The sequence below is a fragment of the Bos indicus x Bos taurus genome, chromosome 12 (assembly GCF_003369695.1).
Source record: "Bos indicus x Bos taurus breed Angus x Brahman F1 hybrid chromosome 12, Bos_hybrid_MaternalHap_v2.0, whole genome shotgun sequence".
In the NCBI taxonomy this organism is placed as follows: Eukaryota; Metazoa; Chordata; class Mammalia; order Artiodactyla; family Bovidae; genus Bos; species Bos indicus x Bos taurus.
In genome coordinates, this window is record NC_040087.1 from 21,037,178 (window position 1) to 21,055,768 (window position 18,591).

Here is an 18,591-nt window from a genome sequence, read left to right on the forward strand (position 1 = left end):
AGACGCTTTAACCTCTGAGCCACCAGGGAAGCCCTTGACTGTCCTAGTAGTCAATATTTCCTGGTTACAGAATCGGCTGGGGGAATGGAGAGGGGTTGGCAGGAGACCCTGAGGTTAGAGCTCCCCACACACCGGCAGGCTAGGGGTCTCAGCCTATATCTCTAGCCCAAAGAGCTGATTCCCTGCAACATAGAATGCAACTCGTTTCCCCTGGAAGTTCTGGAAGGTGCCCTGTGCCCTTCCCATGCCCTGTTTATGCACAGACTGCCAGCAGCTGGTCTCCTGCCCCACACCCTAGTATAGCACAACTGCCAACTACATGCCTGGACACCGGTGAAGAGGGCCAAAGAATGTTTATGAGCTCAGGTTTGGTCTGAAGTCATTGCCACAGGGGCGGTCATTGCCCCTGGTCTCACAGTCAAGAGACCAAGAAGAATGTTTTTGCTGCTGTTCTCACCATCTGGAACTCTTCCAGACATCCGGGGCAGCTTTTCATCGCCTCGGCTGTGAGCAGCCCACTTAGTGGGGCAAGCAAGACTTCTGACTGTTCCAAGGCTTCCTGAAAGGCTGACTTGAAACTGAACGTAATCTCAGTCATAAAGCCTTTGGATCCAACAACCTGGATTTAAATCTCAGCTCTGCGTCCTAACAGCTGTGCCGTCTCCTGTGTTGTTTTAACCCTTTTGAGCTCCAGTCTTTTCATCTGCACAAAAACTTCTTGGGCAGCCTAGGTGAGATAATTATGTAAAGCATCTATCATATGCTTTGAATAAGTTAAGAACTCAATCCCAGGTGACTCAGTGGTAAAAAACCTGCCTGACAATGTAGGAGACATAAGTTTGATTCTTGGATCAGGAAGATCCCCTGGAGAAGGAAATGGCTACCCACTCTAGTATTCTTGCCTGGAGAATCCCATGGACAGAGGAGCCTGTTAGTACTATTAGTATAATAATAATAATATTACTAGTATTAATAATAATATTAATATATTTCATGTTCAAAACAGCTCATTTGCTTGCTCCCCTGCCCCTTCCCTCCCCTGCTCGCCCACTAGTCCTTCAAATCATTAGGGACTCCGAGAGTAACTTAAACTATAACCAAAGATGAAGCTGGAAGATTTGTTTTGCCTCACGGGTGGACATCCCAGAATCACTGTGAAAAGATTTTCCTGCAAAGGAAAAGAGGTTTCTTGGAAAGAACCCAGGATCAGGGAATCAGTGACGAGGGGCCCAGGCAGGAGAAGGCACTGGTGGGGAGGGAGAGAGAGCTTTCAAGAAGAGCAGGCCACAGAGAACACACCCCAGGTATGCCCCACAGGGACCAGGCCCCAGACCCCTCCTCACAGCTAGAGGAGACTCTAGCCTCTGGGTTACCACGTTGATCCTATTAGGGAGTAAGGTTTGCTGAGGGTGGCTCCTGTGGATTAAACGTCTTCCTCAAACTCCAGGCTGTGAGCCAGCTGCCAAGTGGGTGGAGCCAGACTGGCCTACAGGACACGTCATAACTCCTTTTGTCCTCTGTCTTCAACACTGGGATTCCACCCTGATCCACTCTGATCCAATCCGATGTTAATAAGATTTAGCTTTTTTCTTATCCTCCTGCCCTCTCTTTTTATTTTTATAAACTCCTCATATCAGTTCTTATTTTTCAGATGCAGAGAGAGGTAAATGACTTACCCAAGACCATGGGATGGTAGGTGATAAAGCCCACAGGGGTTTCCATGCTCTCTACACTGAGCCTAGGAGTGGAGCTCAGCCTCACCAGTGGTGCTCAGAAGAGTGGTCCCCAGACAGGCAACATCAACATCACCTGGGAATCTTTCTACAGAGCCGGAAATTTCAGGGTGAGGCCCAGCAATCAGTGGTTTCACATGCCCTACAGGAGGCTGATTCAAGTTGAGCAATCGCTGTACTTAGTATTTCCTGAACCCCTGAATGTAAGAGTCGCCAGGAGGCAAGGTCCTCAGCACGCTTCCCCCATTTACCCAACACGGAATTTGCTAAGGTTCCACCCACACCTGCTAGGTGCTTACAGTCAGTTGTTTTTTAATTGCCCCTGGTAATTCTTAGGTTCAGACAAAGTTAAGGAAACTGTGTCTAGATCCTGCTGCCTAGGGGCCCAATATAAGGAAGCTTTATAAAAATCCTGGTGTGCCAAGAAAAAGCATTGTAAACCCAAACTACAGACTCTCATTGGAATCAAAGTAAGGTATTGTCTTTCCCTCCAATTCACAAAATGCACAACAGCAGGGGAAACCACCTAAGCTTACACCCCTCCTACCCCACAAAAGAGTCTGGGGAGAGACTTTCAGAAGTCTGCTTTCCTGTGGGACAGGAAGCTGACTCAAGCTCTTCATGCTGCATTCTGTACAACCTGGAAAGATCCCGCAAATAGTGGTCACTACGAGTACACCCCTTTGAAAAAGAGGAGGCCATTGTATTCACCTAAATTCAGTGGGTTAGGGTTGACAGCTACACTGTTGCAAAGAAAAGCCAATTCTGAGTCCTTGATAGATCTGTTTCTTTGACTTTAACCTTCCTTTCTCATTGCTTTTGTTATAATCATACATTATGACCTGCCATTATAGTTGTAGTTTAAATTATACAGGGAGCCCTGCCCCTCTGCCTGAAGAGATTAACACATACCTCCTTCCAGGAGATATTTGCAAGATAATGGTTTTTACTTCCTCAACTCCTCCCCTTCTCTGTCCTATAAAAGAACCTCACACCCAGACCCCAGACAAGATGGTTATTTTGAGATATTAGTCTGCCATCTTCTCTGTCAGCTAGGCTTTCCAACTGTGTTCCTGGTTAATGGGCCTGTCATTTGGCAAGCAGACTGAAAGTGGACTCAAATTTGGCTTAGCCAGCCTAGAAGCCCTGCTGCTTGTGGCTACCTGGCCCCGGGTATGTATCAGGGAATACTGGGGCAAGGCCTTAGCAGCTGCTGGAACTATTTGTCCTGAGGATCTTCCCTTCAAGATTTCCTGATGTGGCACCAGCTTCCCCAGTGCCCGGCAGTTGAGGCAAGAAACTGACGTTGATGGGACTAAATTTTGTAGGGTAAGTCTCTCCAGTGTGCACGCTGGAAACATACCCCCACCTCAATTTGGGGTTTTCCTTTAGGGGACAAGCCAGTTTGGTTGGGGTACCCTGTTGGGGGGGGGGATTGTTGTTGGACTGTACCTGAGCTGGAACTGGTTCACTGGGGAACTAGTTCTCATGCGGGTAAGCCTATCCTAGTTGGAATTAGTTCATTTGTTTTGTAGGATACGTTTATTTACCTGATTTGGGAACCTGCCCAGTTGGAACCAGTTTATTGGGGAACTAGTTCTTGTGGGGTATCTACCCTAGTTGGAATTCTTTGATTTGTAGGGTAAGCTTGGGAGTTGGGGGCCAATTTGTTGGTGTATCAATGCTGCGATTTTTTTGTGGAATTTTTTATATTGGAATTGCTATTCATCTTTTGTGTTGTGGTGTGGTTATACTTTTAAAAATGGGAAGTATTCCATCTATAAATGGGAATTACTCCATCTATCTTGAAGGAGAGCCCTTTCGGGCATATATTGGATAATCGGGCAAAATAATATAATTGTAAGCCTATGACTATGCTACTATAATAGGGTGTGGACCCCATATATGTTAGGATCAGAAGAGCAACGGACCCTGAATGGCTCACTCAACTATTAGGTTATCTCACAGTTAGAAGTGTTTTGCAAAAGAGCAGGGAAAAGAGATGAGATTCCATACGTAGAAGCATTCATGCTACTGCATCAGGAGAAAAAGGAGTCAGAGGACTACCACCTTACCGTGCAGAGGTCTGAGAGAAAACCCAACGGGGTACACAATGGGGCAGACGAAAGAGCTTAAACAAAATTTGAGAGATAAAACAAAAACCAGCTGAGGATCCATCACAGTTTCTAGAAAGGATTTATCAAGTTTATAGGTGCTACACAGATATAGACCCTGAGGCCCCTGAGAATGTAAGGATGATAAATATGGCCTTCACCAGGCAAAGTGCTCCAGAGATTAAAAAATTATAGAAATTAGATAGTGTATTTGAAATCCTTCCCAGTTAGTAGATGTTGTTCTTAAAAGTATTCAACAGCAGGGAACAACGACAGAAGCAAGGAGAGGTGAAACGGAATGAATACAGGTTTTCTGGTAGCAGCACTAAAAATGAGTAACCTAAGGAGGGTGCACAGTGGCTCAGTGGTAAAGAACCTGCCACCAATGTAGGAGATGCGAGTTCAGTCCCTAGGTCAGAAAGACCCGCTAGAGAAGGAAATGGCAACCCACTCCAGCATTCTTGCCTGGAAAATTCCATGGACAGAGGAGCCTGGCAGGCTACCGTTCACGGGGTCGCAAAGAGTTGGACACGACTGAGCGACTGAGCACACATGAAACCTAAAGGTAGGCCACCACTGGGGAAGGAAGAGCATGCTGACTGCAGCGGCAAGGACACTGGAGAAGAGATTGCCCTAAACTAAGACAGGAGCCCCAGGTCACTCTGACAGTGGGGAACAAACTGATTGACTCTAATTGATACCACTCTGCTTTGTAAATTAAGGGCTCGAGTAACATTTCCTCAAAACAGCTTGACATCAGGGTACCACCAGGGCCTTTTTGATCTCGTGCATTTGGGGACTATGGCTCCAACTTGGGGAGCTTCAGCTCCATTTGGCGGGGCTTTGGCTCAAATTTGGGGTGTTCTCCCTGTGAAGGCAAATAAGGTGCTTTGGACAAGGGTCACAAGCCTAGTGGGACTAGGAAGTCACATTTGGGGCAGTTTTGCCATTTGACTCTGAAGGTGACTTTCTGGCTGGCAAGGTTTTGGTTTGATTTGGTTACTTTGAGCACAAAGATTTCTAGTACTAATGGCTTGAGCTAAAATGGGAAGCACTTCCTCTAAGGTTCCACTCCCACCTGGGAGCCCCTTGGGAAGTTTTAAATGACTGGCTGAAATCTAGGGAAGATCCTCAAAAGTGTTTGTAAATAGGTTACCGAAATGGGAAGCCATTGGTCTGACTAGACTAGGCATAGCTGATATTTAGAGCCTAGCAGGATTTTTGGAAGAGAACTTCTCCTCTAAGCTAACTTTCCAACATCGGTAAATGGGTATGTCAGTCCTTCAATATCATTCAGGCAGCCACCTAATTCTTTGAAGAAAAAAGAAAAAAATAACTGTCCTTGTTTTAGGACCAGAAGTATGGTTCCAAAAAAGAATCCAAAACCCACTAATCGTTTTACCACTCCCAAGACCTTCCCTGTTTATCTTAAGAGGGAGTTTGTAAGTATTAATACAACTTAGCAACTAAAAAAGAACAACAAAGGATTATAAAGGGGAAATGAAGTTATCCTGAGGAGAAATTGTATCTTTGCAAATGTTCTACCTGGTCTTCTCAGGAGCCCGTATCTCCACCATATTTTTAAAATGCAAATTTTGAAAAAGAGAGTAATTTGGACTTGCTTTCCATAAACATTAGTAAAAGGAATTTAGCCATCTAGACAAGTGAACTTAATTTATTCCATCTGCCAGAAACCCAATTTTAATCTGACCTCTTTTGTAGACTGATGGGTTTTACATTGCTGTACCCAACTCAGGGCTGAAATCTTGAAATGAGAATAGAATTTGGCTTTTCTCTGTTAGAGAGACAAGTTCTGTTAAGATGTCAAACTACCCTTGATAACAGATTTTAAGTTCTTTACCTTTTAAGTGATCTACTCTGTATTTGCCTTTGAAATCTTTTATTGTTACTTTGGCTAAGTGAATAACTTGTTTCACGGTGACTTACAATCCTGTTGTGTTTTAAAACCCTTTTGATGTTGTTTTGACAAAACTTACCAAATCAAATTATAATAAAGTTTCTTTGACCTCTAGCAAAACTTCGGGATGTTTCAAAGGGCTTTTGAAACACCCCGAAGAAACATTAAACTCATTAGGTTCACTTGGTATCTTAAATTACAATGGGAAGTGTTATCAAATGAGTAATAAATCTTCTTTGGTTATATTTTATGGTAAATGATATTCTAGAGATTATATGAAATTTTGATGTGTCCTGCTAAAGTATTATCATTATAATTCTGGTTATTATCTGAAAGTGTGGCATGTCACAGCAGTAACTTAGGTGCTTTAAATGTGGCTTAAGTCTTTTTTTTTTATTATAGATAGTTATGATTTCACTTTGATGCCATTGCAAAAACTCCTCCCCTTCAAGAAGATTTATAAAAAGGACTTTGGGATAAATGCAATTAATTCTAATGGCTTCACAAAGCTGTTAACAAAAAGGATTAGTTACAGGGGAACTGAGTGAACTGGTAGATATGGTTACAGTTTTTGTGGTTTCTATATAAAGAAAATTACTGGTTTAAATCTGTTTCCCAGGGGTAACGAAAATCTTCCCCTTAAACTAATTAATCATTGTTCTAATTTGGTCTTTGTTTTCAAATTGTTTGTGCTTTGTGCCTCCTTGATGCACCGTCATTGTCAATTTCACTAACTGCATTACTTACATCTTGTCTAATTTATAAGATTGTTGTCTCTTACAATACCCAGGGTGTAATCAGGCCTTGAACAAAACTTATATAGCTAAAAACATAACGTAAAAATCATTGTAATAGTGTAATTCTAAGTATGGGAAGAAGCAATGGGAGGGAAAATGTCTCCTGGATCATAATCAGGCACAAGATCCAGAGAATCTTTCCTTATTGATGGGGGTCGAATCCGAAATTTAGCAGCTAGAGTGGCATATCAAAGAATTTTTTCCTGATCTGGGATGAGCCTTCCAGCACCGTAGGACAAGATTTGATCGTGAACTGTCTCCCAAATACTGGTCAAATTCCTGACCAAGAGGGGAGGAGCTGAGAAATGGAATATTTCCTGCCATATCAGTCATCTGCAATTGGAGCCTTCCAACATAAGCCAGTGAGCCCTGAGGAAACTCAGCCTATGAGAACACAGGATTAACTGCCCCAGATACCTGAGGGTACATATCAAGGAAATAATTTTAAAGAGCCCTGACTCTTGCATCTTCCCATACATAGAAAAGCCCTAAATTCCTAAACTTAAGATGCTGCCTCTGGGTTTGAACTTCAGTATGCTACAGATGTAAAGTGGACATTATCCAAAGAGGAATGAAGAAGACAAATCTCAACATCTGGAACACTGGCAACGGGCACGGATGGCTGCGAACACTCCCCAAAAGATCCATCTGATGAAGCAGATAGAACACTTATCACCCTCTTTTTTCCAAGATTGTTGAAGGGACAATGATAGTGGGAAATACTGCAGGGAAGAGCCAATTCTGACTCCATGATGGATCTGTTTCTTTGACTTTAACCTTTGTTTTACATTGCTTTAGTTATTATAATCCTACATAATGATCTGCCTCAGGGAACCCTTCCCCTCTGCCTGAAGGAACACATCCCTTCCCTGAGGTTGGCCATTCCAGGAGATATTTACAAGATAATGGTCAGTATTTCCTCAACTCCAACCCCTCTCTATCCTGTACTAGAACCTCACATACAGACAGGCAACCAAGGTGGTTATTTTGAGACTTTAGTCTGCCATCTTCTCGATCTGTTGGCTTTCACAATAAAAGTCGTATTCCTTGCCTCAACATTTTCTCTCTGTTAACTGGCCTCTGTATAGCGAGGAGACTGAGCTTGGACTCAGTAACATTTCCCACATTTTCTGCAGCACTGCCCCTGAGGAGGGTCTGCACTTTTTCAAAAAACACTTCTGCAAGCCGAGAAGGGAAGAACAGCAGCTGTCTCCCCTTGGAAAGATGCCTGGAGTCCTGGGATGATGGAAATTTGCCCAGGTAGCCTTGCTGCTGCTGCTGCCGCTGCCAAGTCACTTCAGTCGTGTCCGACTCTGTGCAACCCCATAGACGGCAGCCCACCAGGCTCTGCCGTCCCTGGGATTCTCCAGGCAAGAACACTGGAGTGGGTTGCCATTTCCTTCTCCAAAGCATGAAAGTGAAAAGTGAAAGTGAAGTCGCACAGTTGTGTCCGACTCTTCGGGACCCTATGGACTGCAGCCTACCAGGCTCCTCCGTCCATGGGATTTTCCAGGCAAGAGTACTGGAGTGGGCTGCCACTGCCTTCTCCCAGGTAGCCTTAGGAACTGATAAAAATACTGATAAAAACTTAAGGCAGGGAAGAGAGGAAGTCTCTTATAGAAGAGGGTTGCATAAGAGAAGAACCTGCAGGATTTTTTTTTTTTTTAAATAAAATATCAATCTAGGCCCCAGTGCACATCAATTGAATCAAAATGTCCACTGGGAGGGCCTGAAAGCTGATATCCTCAACAAGTTTCTGCCGATGATTTTTGGTTTCAAACAGGGATGAGAACCACTGGGAGAGACTAATTCTAAGATTAAAATCCACCTCCCAGAAGTGGCCACCCCTCAAAGACCACAGTGAGGGGGCGGGTCGACTGGGGCACAGCCAGGGTGATCACGGGGCGATTGGCGGGGGAGGGGGGAGCGGGGCGGGAACCATCAAGCAATGTTCAACAAGCTCACACTGGACGCGTGGTCTACACCCGCCCTGAAACTCGTGCCCGGAATGTTCCAGCTGGAGGGAGCGGTCACAGTCCACAAGCCGCATTTTATTAGTAAGGACAAAAACACATCCAGGAAAGTACTAAGCGGAATCTCAACTAGCAATTTAGAACTAACCCCTTCTGACGCCGAAAACAGCCCCAAGGAGACAGGAGCCAGAGCACGCCCAAGCGGGGTGTCCAGGCAACGCCCAGGAGGCTCGCAGACCCCTGGGCCGCCTGACGTCAGTGGGTGGAGCCCCGCGAGTACAAGCCCCGCCCCTGGGGGCCAGCCGGGCCCAAGAGCGCCCCCGGGTTGGGTCGTGGTTGCAGCAGGTGGGCTGCCGGCAAGCGAGCGCCTCCGTCGCTCGGTGGGTCCGAGTGATCGCGGGGGAGTCGCGGGCGCGTTCCCGCTCATCCCGCCTACCCGCGCCGAGGCGGGCCGCGTGACGGCCGCCGGGCTTGCCCGCCCCCGGGCCCCGGGCGCCGGCGCGGTACCCCGCGCACCCTTACTTGGTGTATTCGCGCAGCCCCTTGGCGAACCACGCGGCGCTGCGGTAGAGGAGCATGGTGGGCAGGGCGCCGCACGCAAGAGTCCTGCGGCCCCGCGCTCCCGGGCCCCTGCCCCGCCCTTCCGGGCCCGCCAGCGGTTACATCATCGCAGTTATGTAAACGCCACGGCCTCCGGGGCTGGTCCCCACTGGGAATGCGGCCGGGTCTCGGTACTATACGGAGCGCGCCCCCCACGGCCCAGCCCTGCCCTGCCCTGCCCTGCCGCGGCTCTGGAGAGCGCCCCACTCCGGCCCGGGCCTCAGAAGGCAGCGGGGAGGGAGGGCAGACCCTGCAGGGAGGGTCCTCATGGGGTGCAAGCCGGCGTCAGTACCTGTTGGGGGTTACCTGCCAGCTGGGTATCACTGGGACGCAGAGCTTGCACCGAAACACACCTCCTCGAATCTGATGACCCAGAAAATGGTGTGGACTCAAAACGAGGAGGCTTACTGATACTGAAAAGATGCCTCCATCTGATGGGTTTTAGCATAGGGGTTACTGAAAAACTAGTATTTTCTAAGTTTCCACCTATCTTATTTCACCAAATACTTGCAGTAACTCAGCGGAGGGACAGTGCTTCATCAGCAGGTGCGATAAGTCTGTACGGTGCTCACAGTGACCCGCCTGGGGCAAGGCAGACTAGATCTCCCTCCTGAGAGGTGAGTCTGTCTCCGAAGTACAGGCTTTTGCCACAGTTCTGCAACGTCATGTAATGTCAGGAAGGAGCCCTTTATCGCTTTCAAATCTTCATCCGCCTCCCCAATCCCCCGAGGCCAAATAAACACACAGTGCAAGTGGAAAGAAAAAAAAGCATAATGGCTATGCCAACCCACACGCTAGACTAGTCACCCAGCCCACTCTGGGCCCCTGTTATGTAGGAGTCAGGCACCCTTGTCCCCATCTGACCTCCATCTCTAACTCCGTTAGGAGAGCCTCACTCGGTTAAATTCTGTACTGGTTTACCAGACTCACCCAGAGACTGAGCCATTCTTACATAAGATGTGCAGAGACCCGCTGGTTTAATGGCCTCATTACCTACAGTAGAGGATATAGGTTCGCTGCCCCCTCCCAAGTGGGCGTATTTTTAATTCAGGATACCTTTTGAAATACATTTCCCCAGAACAGCTTGCTCCTCTGAACAGGACTGTGAGGTTCCCCTGCATTGCTCGTCTTCTTGCCAGAGCGATGAAAAGGAGTTTAAACAAGTGGCATTCTGCAAAGCCACCCAGCCTGATGTGACTTTTCAATGCCAGTCAGGTTGGACCAGGAGAGCATTTTGGACCCCCAGAGTTACACAACTGCTTTGTACCCTCGGCTTTGTGTCAGTGATGGAAGAGGTACCAGTCTGTTCAAACTCACCACCTCAGGAAATGTGGTTTTGGCTCACAGAGCAGGTGAGACGTTCTTGTGAACGACACGGTGTATTGAGGGCATCAGCAGCACCTTGCTGTAAAAGGTTGGGTGGAAACCGAGCTCTCTCAACCTGCTGTGTACATCCCGGTGTGCTGCAGACCTACTCTGACTTAGTTTTCTTATTCGCATACGGTGGGGATGAATATGCTCACTTCATGGGGCTGTTGTGATGATTAAATGCATTTGTAAAGAGCTCAGCAAAATGCCTGGTTATGGTCAAAAACCGTTCATTTCCTGCCCTAAGTTTTCTTCTCATTCTTTCCCTCCTGCATTGCAGCCACCCCGTGTACATTCCATGCATGTTCTGTTAGTGCATGAAGCATGTAATATTTACCCTCAAATCAACAAGTATACGCTAGGGACTGCGCTGTACACAATTCATAGGGGGTTTTGAGAAAAGACAACCCACATCTCAGAAGGGACCTCCGTTCTTCCCTGGATGACAAGGAACAAGAAAGAAAGGACAGGATGGGATTTGTGGGAAAAGGGTCCAGTTTAAGGACCTAGCTGAGCTGGATTTTGGTTCTGTTTTGTCACTGATTCTCAGTGTGGCCCTGGGTAATAGTGATAAAATTTATGGCCACCTGATGGGAACAGCCGACTCACTGGAAAAGACCCTGATGCTGGGAAAGAGTGAAGGCAGAAGGAGAAGAGGGAGACAGAGGATGAGATGGCTGGATGCCATCACCAATTCAATGGACATGAATCTGGGCAAACTCCAGGGGATGGTGAGGGACAGGGAAGCCTGGCATGCTGCAGTCTGTGTGGTTGCAGAGTCAGACACGACTTGGTGAATGAACAAGTCCAAATGTTGTGGATTATGTCACTTAATCCCTACAATGACCTAGTAAGGTTGCTCTGGCTATCATCTCCATTTTACAGATGAACAAAACTGAAGCTTAGAGGGGAAGCCCCTTGGCTGAGGTCACGTTTACTGTGAGGTCACAGTAAATGCACCCTGGAGCCAGGATTTGAGCCACGCAGTGCAATTTCAGAGCCAATGGCCTCTCAGCAGACCATACTCTATGGGGGCAAGTCACTTAACCTTTCTGGGCCTCAGTTTTCTCATCTAAATGAAAAGGACATTAGAGAGATGACATCTGGGGCCCCTTCAAGCTCTTTCTATGACTAATAAGAGAATTACACAAAGATGTTAAGTAAGTTACGCCCAAGGTGCTTTTAAAAGGGCAACATCCAGTGGGTATCTTTGCTTCATTTCAGGCGGGGAGAAAGCCTGGAAGATATCTCTTCTCTGTCTCTAGTTTCAATTTGCTAGTCAAAAGCCACACAAAGAAATCACCCTCCAAAGCCTCCTTCTAATTGATTCAGAGCCCTGAAGCTAATTTTGACCAAACTGGAAGGAGAAGCAGAAGGTGAGGATTGAGAAGTCCATGGCTTTCTGCGCCAGAGATATACATGATGGGAGGTCTGCGTGTATATACACACACACACACATGCACACACACATACACACCAGTGTTTGCATCTCTTCCACTGAAACTCAGTACCAGTTTCTCCAACCCAGTTGTCATGGCAACACCAGCTGCCAATGAGATCATGGAAGACAAGGTTATAATGGCAGTGCTGCCTTAATATTTTACCTGACAAAACCACTTAGATAATAAGATGAATAACCATAAATCATAAATCCACGGGAAGCCCAGGCACTGCTCATTGTATGTGTTTAGGGTGCACTTGGAGGTGGGGAAGAGAAGTGAAAGCAAAGGGAAGGAAACGGAAAGGAACGAGGGAGAGGCAGGGGGCGGGAAGAAGGGTCTCTGATGCTGCTCCCAGTTATTCCTCAGTGTCCAGACCTTGTCTATACATGGATTAAGCAACCGGTCTCTTCTGCATTCACGAGAAGGGATGGGGCCTCCCAGCCTGACTGACAAAAGGCTTACAAGAAACCGAGGCTGTTTTGGGGGGTTCACACTAAGACAGGAGAGAAGCAGCTCAGGGGTGACGTGGCAGACAAGCCACCCACTCCGGCACCCAGCAGGAGGCAGGACCCCCTTAGAACCGCCTTTGTGGTTATCTTCCCAAGTCCCTTGATGCCCCCTGCTTTTACGGACGTGCTACCCCCAAGGCAACTGTCTGTTGCCCATCTGAACCAACTCCCTGAAGAGCAAATCCACTGATTTAAGGGTTTTCTTCCTTTCCTGGCAACTAATCATGGGGCGGCAGGGGGCAGGGGGATGTCATTTGGTAAGAGCTTTGTCAGTGGGGAGGGAGACTCTGCTTACACCAAACACCCTTTTGTGCCTTTGAATTTTGTACTGTGTTCATGAATTCCTTATTCAGGTCGAAAAACAGGCACTCCCTGGTGGTCTAGTGGCTGAGACTCCATACTCCCAGGGAGCCCGGGTTTGATCCCTGGTTGGGAAACTAGATCCCACATGCTGCAACTAAAGACCCTATAAGCCAAAACTAAGACCTGGTGCAGCCAAATAAATTGATCAAATAAACTATTAAAAGGTTTATAACTATAATGAGGTCTTCCCTCATAGCTCAGTCGGTGAAGAATATGCCTGCAATGCAGGAGACCCGGGTTGGATTCCTGGGTTGGAAAGATCCTCTGAAGAAGGAAATGGCTACCCACTCCAGTACATTTGCCTGGAGAATCCCATGGACAGAGGAGCCTGGGGGGCTACAATCTATGGGATCGCAAGTGTCCGACACGACTTAGCAACTAAACCACCACCAACTATTAAAAAAAATACGATGGTCCACCTTCATTCTCCAGCCCTGTCCACCCTCCAAGAACCAAACACATGGATGAGACGGGCCAAGGGCAGGACAATCGTGACGCCTGGGTCCATCAGTCACCCTAAGTGAATGAACAAAGGAAATGATTTCCGGCAGACGTGGCTTATGTTGGTCTGAAACTCTCATACAGTCTGTTTCTAGGGCTGCTTCCTGGCAGGCAGGTTCTGAGTGCAAAAGTTTTCTCCAGTGAGGCTCAGGGGCCAGAGGTAAGTGCGCTGATGCTCTAAGGGGTTGTTGTGCCTGGCCCTGACCAGTGACTCCCAGGACCGCCTGGTTCTCACTGCTGGGTCCAGACAAGGGCCACCAGGGGCAGGGAGAGGGTGGCAGACACACAGTGACAAGAGCTGGGGTCAAAAGTCGGAATATCTACATTCAGCCCTGATGCCTCTTCAAAGGAGACGCCCCACGTCCCTGAGCCTAAGTCTCCCCCAAACCCCACTCCACCCGCCCAGTCCTTGGGCCGTAGGAATAAGGATGGAATAGAGGACCTTTTCTCTTATTTAATAAGAGCTTATACTCCACTTGCCAGGTACCAAGCACTGTTCTAAGCTCATTTAAAATGAGCAGCCTGCAGCACAGAGAATTTCAAGGCATGTCCATGATGACACTAGAATCTAGAAAGGACCAGAGCCAGGATTCCAAGCTGACAGTCAGGATCTAACCTTTTCTGTAGGGAAACCCCCAACACGTCTCCTGGTGGCTTCTCTTCAGTTTCTTCTTTAAGTCATGTGTCTGTGGAGCTGGAAGGGCTTCCCCAATGGTCCAGGGGGTAAAAAATCTGCCTGCAATGCAGGAGACACGGGTTTAGTCCCTGGGTCAGGAAGATCTCTTGGAGAAGGGATAGACTACCCACTCCAGTATCCTTTCCTGGAGAATCCCATGGACAGAGGAGCCGGGTGGGCTACAGTGCATAGGGTAGCACAGAGTCAGACACGACTGAGCACGTGGAGCTGGAAACCTCCCCTACCATCTCCTTCCTCTTTTGGGTTGGTTGATTGGTTCCTATGTTGACTGGGTGGCTTCGAGTTCCCAAAGTTCTGCCAGCTACCCTCCCCACCTCCACACCCTCTCTCCCTAAGTTAGAGGCGCTTGGAGACCAAAGATGGGTCTCAGTCAACTAAGACTGAGACTGGGCTTGAGCCTGTGAACACATGTGCCCTTACATAGGCATGGAATGACTAAAGGGCCCTGCCCTTGCCAGCTGTTTAATCCTGGAAGGTTTGAGGAATGCATGATTTTATTTATGTATTTTTAAATTGTGGTTAAAATATATGTATCATAAAGCGTACCATCTCAAATTTTTTGTAAGTGTACAGTTCAGTGGCATTAAGTACGTTCACATTGCTGTACCACCATCACCACCATCCATCTCCGGAGCTTTTCATCTTGCAAAACTGAAACTCTGTGCCCATTAAACATCAGCTCCGTCCTCTCCCTTCCTCCCAGCTCCTCGAAACCACCATTCTGCTTCCTGTCTCTATGAACCCGACTGCTCCAGGGACCTCCCGTTGAGCGGAATCGTATAGTATTCGTCCTTTCATGACTGATTTATTTCGCTCAGCATAATGTCATCAATGTTCATTAATGTGGCAAATGTAGAATGTTCTTCCTTTATTAAGACTAAACATCTGTGGTAAAGAATCTGCCTGCCAATGCTGGAGACGCAGGTTCGATCCCTGGGTCAGGAAGATCCCTTGGAGGAGAAAATGGCAACCCACCTCAGTGTTCTTGCCTGGAAAATCCCATGGACAGGGGAGCCTGGCAGGCTACAATCCACAGGGGTCACAAAGAGTCAGACACGACTTAGCGGCTGAACACACACACACACGAGTCCATGGGATGTATACGCCACATTTTGTTTATCCATCCATTCATCCCGCAAAGGACACTTGTTGTTTCCACCTTTTGCCTAGTGTGAATAATGCTGCTGTGAACACTGGTGTACAAGTATCTTTTCAAGACCCTGCTTTCAATTCCCTTGGGTATATAACCAGAAATGGAATAGCAGGATCATATGGCGTTCTATTTTTAATTTTTTAAGGAAGCTCCGTGCTGCTTTCCATAACAGCTGCACCATTTTCCACGCCCACCCACAGTGCACAAGGGTTCCAATTTCCCTACACCCTTTCCCCCAACGCTCGTTATTCTCTGGGTTTTGCTGTTTTATAGTAGCCATCAGAATGGGCGTGAGATGCTATCTCTCTGTGGTTAATTGTGGCTGTTAAATATCTTAAAACACATTTTATAATTCCTGAGATATTCAGTCCTGCCTCCATTGTGTATTCATTGCCTAGCACATCTAGTTATCTACTTAATCAAACGCACAGTCTCACTCTCTATTGGAGGGGCAGTTTGCTCCATACGAAATGTGGTTTTGTGGCTGTGAATAACAGAAACAAATCAACTTGTTTCCCTCTCGTCGTTTTTAATCCACTGCTGGGGGCCACTGAGCTGCCCTCAGGTGGGTCTTCATCTAACCGGCTCCTCAGTCCTCTCACAGAGGCTTCGGGTTCAGTCAGGCTCACGTGTTTAGCACGAGGAGGGAAATGACAACTGCTTTCTCAAACTGAGCTCTCAGTTGTTCATTTGGCAAAATAAAATGTCAAATTACTAGTGTTTCCATTTAGATGCACAGAAATGATGGACCCTGCCAGTTACAGAGGACGTTAACTTTTTAAATGAGTTTAAAAAGTTTACTCATCATTTTTGAGGCAGATCTCTTTGCATTGATGATGGGAAGAAAGTCATGGTATATATGGAAAAAAGCAGGTTGCAGAGAGGTATGAATAATGTGATAGAAATTATATAAAAATCACATTCATACTTAAAAAATACACATAAACATGTTCTGAAATGAGACTAAAAAATGAATGCGGGTGACCTTTTTGGGGACTAGAACTAAGAGTCAGGGTAGGGTTTGAAATCTTTTACGCTTTTATACCTTTTGACACTACTTGAATGTTTAGCCGTGAGTGTGTATCACTTCTATAAAGAAAATAAAGTTTTAGAACAGTCATTTTAGGAAAATAAAAGGGCTTATAAAAGGGATTCTGCTGCTGATTTATCTCCTGCCTTCAGCTGTGGAGACACAGCTCTGTCCTGGGTCAGGTTTCCTGGAGGCAGAGCCTGCAGAGGAACTTCACTTAATGCGATTTATTGAGGGGAGTGGTCTCAGGAGAAACCCAAATGCAGGACAGGGGGAAGCACAGGAAAAAGGAAGAAGTCCGGGAAGGGTGTGGCTTCTGTGAGGTCTGGCTTGATCCCTCGGGGAGCTCTGGAACATGACAGCAGAGTTGGATCTGCCCTGAAGCTGGGATGTCCTCCTGTCCCGGTCAGTCCTTAGCGATGGACAGTCACCGTGTATGTGTGTGCGTGTGTGTGTGTGTGTGCATGGGAGTGTAACTCATGCACAAGTTGGCTCTACCCAGCTGATGGTGGTCTCCAGGAAAGGCTGCAGGTGTGAGCCATTAGCTGCCGCACCTGCTGCAGCTGGGGCAGCCCCACTGGGCTGGGATCCCAGGAGCTGAGCCCCAGCGCCCTGCCCAGTGGACTGGGAAACTGGCTGCTTTATAAACAGACTTATATACCATAGATTGAGTTGCAAAATGCCTTTTTTGTGTGTGCAGCTATGGAAAAGCACAGGCTACAGGACATTCTAAGGCTGAAATATTCCTATGAAGAGATAAAGGGCAAAAAGAAAAATTGGCTTGGAAGAATTCAATCAGACTGCAAGATTTTTGCAATTGTGGGGGGAAATCATTAGAAGGAGGTCAGCGCTGTCAACCAGGGACAGAGCTGTTCAGGAAGGAGACAGCAAGCAGTCTCTCCTGGGCAGCGATGCTTGGAGGGTGAATTTCATGGACAATGTATACCTTATCATTGATTATATCTCCCCTGCTGCTTTGGTGGTTAAGTTCAAATCCAGACTTGAAACCAGGACTAAGTAACCCAGGGAATAAGCCAGCGAATAAAGGCTGGGATGGAGGGGGTATACTGCAAGGTCCGAAACTTCCTGGGCTGCCTTGGCGTCTCTGAGCCTCACAGAGGCCCAGGGTCCTAGCTGTAAGTTCTCTGATTTCACCAGATCTACCCACTGCCCAGTGGGGGTGGCTCCCCATCCGGCGAGTGCCCCCCATCAGTCAGACTGGCCACACCCCACCCTCTCAAGTTAACAGGCTTTACTTCCCTGCCAGCCTGTGCAATTATTCACACAAACCAGTCACATCCTCCTGCGGCTCTACAGGTGACCCCACCCTCTTACAGGACTCCTTCCATGCCTGTGTGTCTACTTTGTTCCTGTATGCAACCTCCACGTGGCACCGCATGGCATGCCATGGCCTTCTCCCCAGGCTGTGAGTATATGTGACTCAGAAAAGGCTGTCAGTCTCATCTGTTCAATGACAGCTGCTGTATGCTTGGCCACCTTAGTCAGGGTAAGGGACCCCTTTCTCACCAATGGAATGAAGAGGAAGCGATCAGAAGAGAGGGTTTTAAGAGACTTCAGGAGTGATGAAATTTGTGGAACTTACTGCCACGCTTGGTATGTACAAATCAGCAGAAAGTCCCAGCTGCCTTTTCTTTTCCTATGAAGTGGAAGTATACTTCCATACAATGCAGTAAGAAAATTTTAAACTTTAAAAGTTAACTGATTTAAGAAACTGTTCCAGAGAAAACAATAGAAGATTGTATCTGAAAACACTCACCACCTGAATGTAAGCTGGGGCAGCCACTATGGAAAACATTATGGAGGTTCCTCAAAAAACTAAAAATAGAGCTTCCATGTAATCGAGCAATCCCATTCCTGGGCATGTATCTGGACAAAAATATAAATAAAAAAGATACAGGCACCTCTATGTTCATGGAAGCACTATTAACAACAACCAAGACATGGAACCAACCTAAACGTCCATCAGCAGATGTGATACACGTACACAGTGGAACACTACTCGGCCGCATAAAAGAACGAAACAATGCCGTGTGCAGTAACACGAATGGAACTAGAGACGATCACACTAAGTGAAGTAAACCACACAGAGAAAGACAACTATCGTAGGGTATCACTTACCTGTGGAATCTAAACTATGACACAAAGGAACTTTTAGCAGAAACAGACTCACAGATACAGAGAGTAGGCTTGTGGTTGCCAAGGGGGAGGGGCTGGGAGAGGAATGGACTGGGGATTGGGGGTTAACAGATGCAAACTCTTATATACAGAATGCATAGACAACAAGGAAGTACTGTATAGCACGAGGGAACTATATTCAATATCCTGTGATGAACTATAGTGGAAAAGCATAAAAAAGAATATATGTATGTATA

General features: G+C 46.9%; 1 protein-coding gene across 3 annotated transcripts in view; it reads right to left on the minus strand.

The window, feature by feature from the left end:
* The window catches only part of DHRS12 (dehydrogenase/reductase 12), a 40,339-nt gene extending 31,145 nt beyond the window's left edge, over positions 1-9,194 (minus strand). For 2 of the 3 annotated variants that reach the window (XM_027557320.1, XM_027557318.1), the window contains exon 1: positions 9,058-9,192. In XM_027557320.1, coding sequence (XP_027413121.1) covers positions 9,058-9,113 — 56 coding nt within the window. In that variant the 5' untranslated portion in view covers positions 9,114-9,192. Of the gene's footprint in view, positions 1-9,057 lie in introns of all 3 variants that reach the window. The other variant, XM_027557319.1, reaches the window with a different exon arrangement.
* Positions 9,195-18,591: the final 9,397 nt, after the last annotated feature.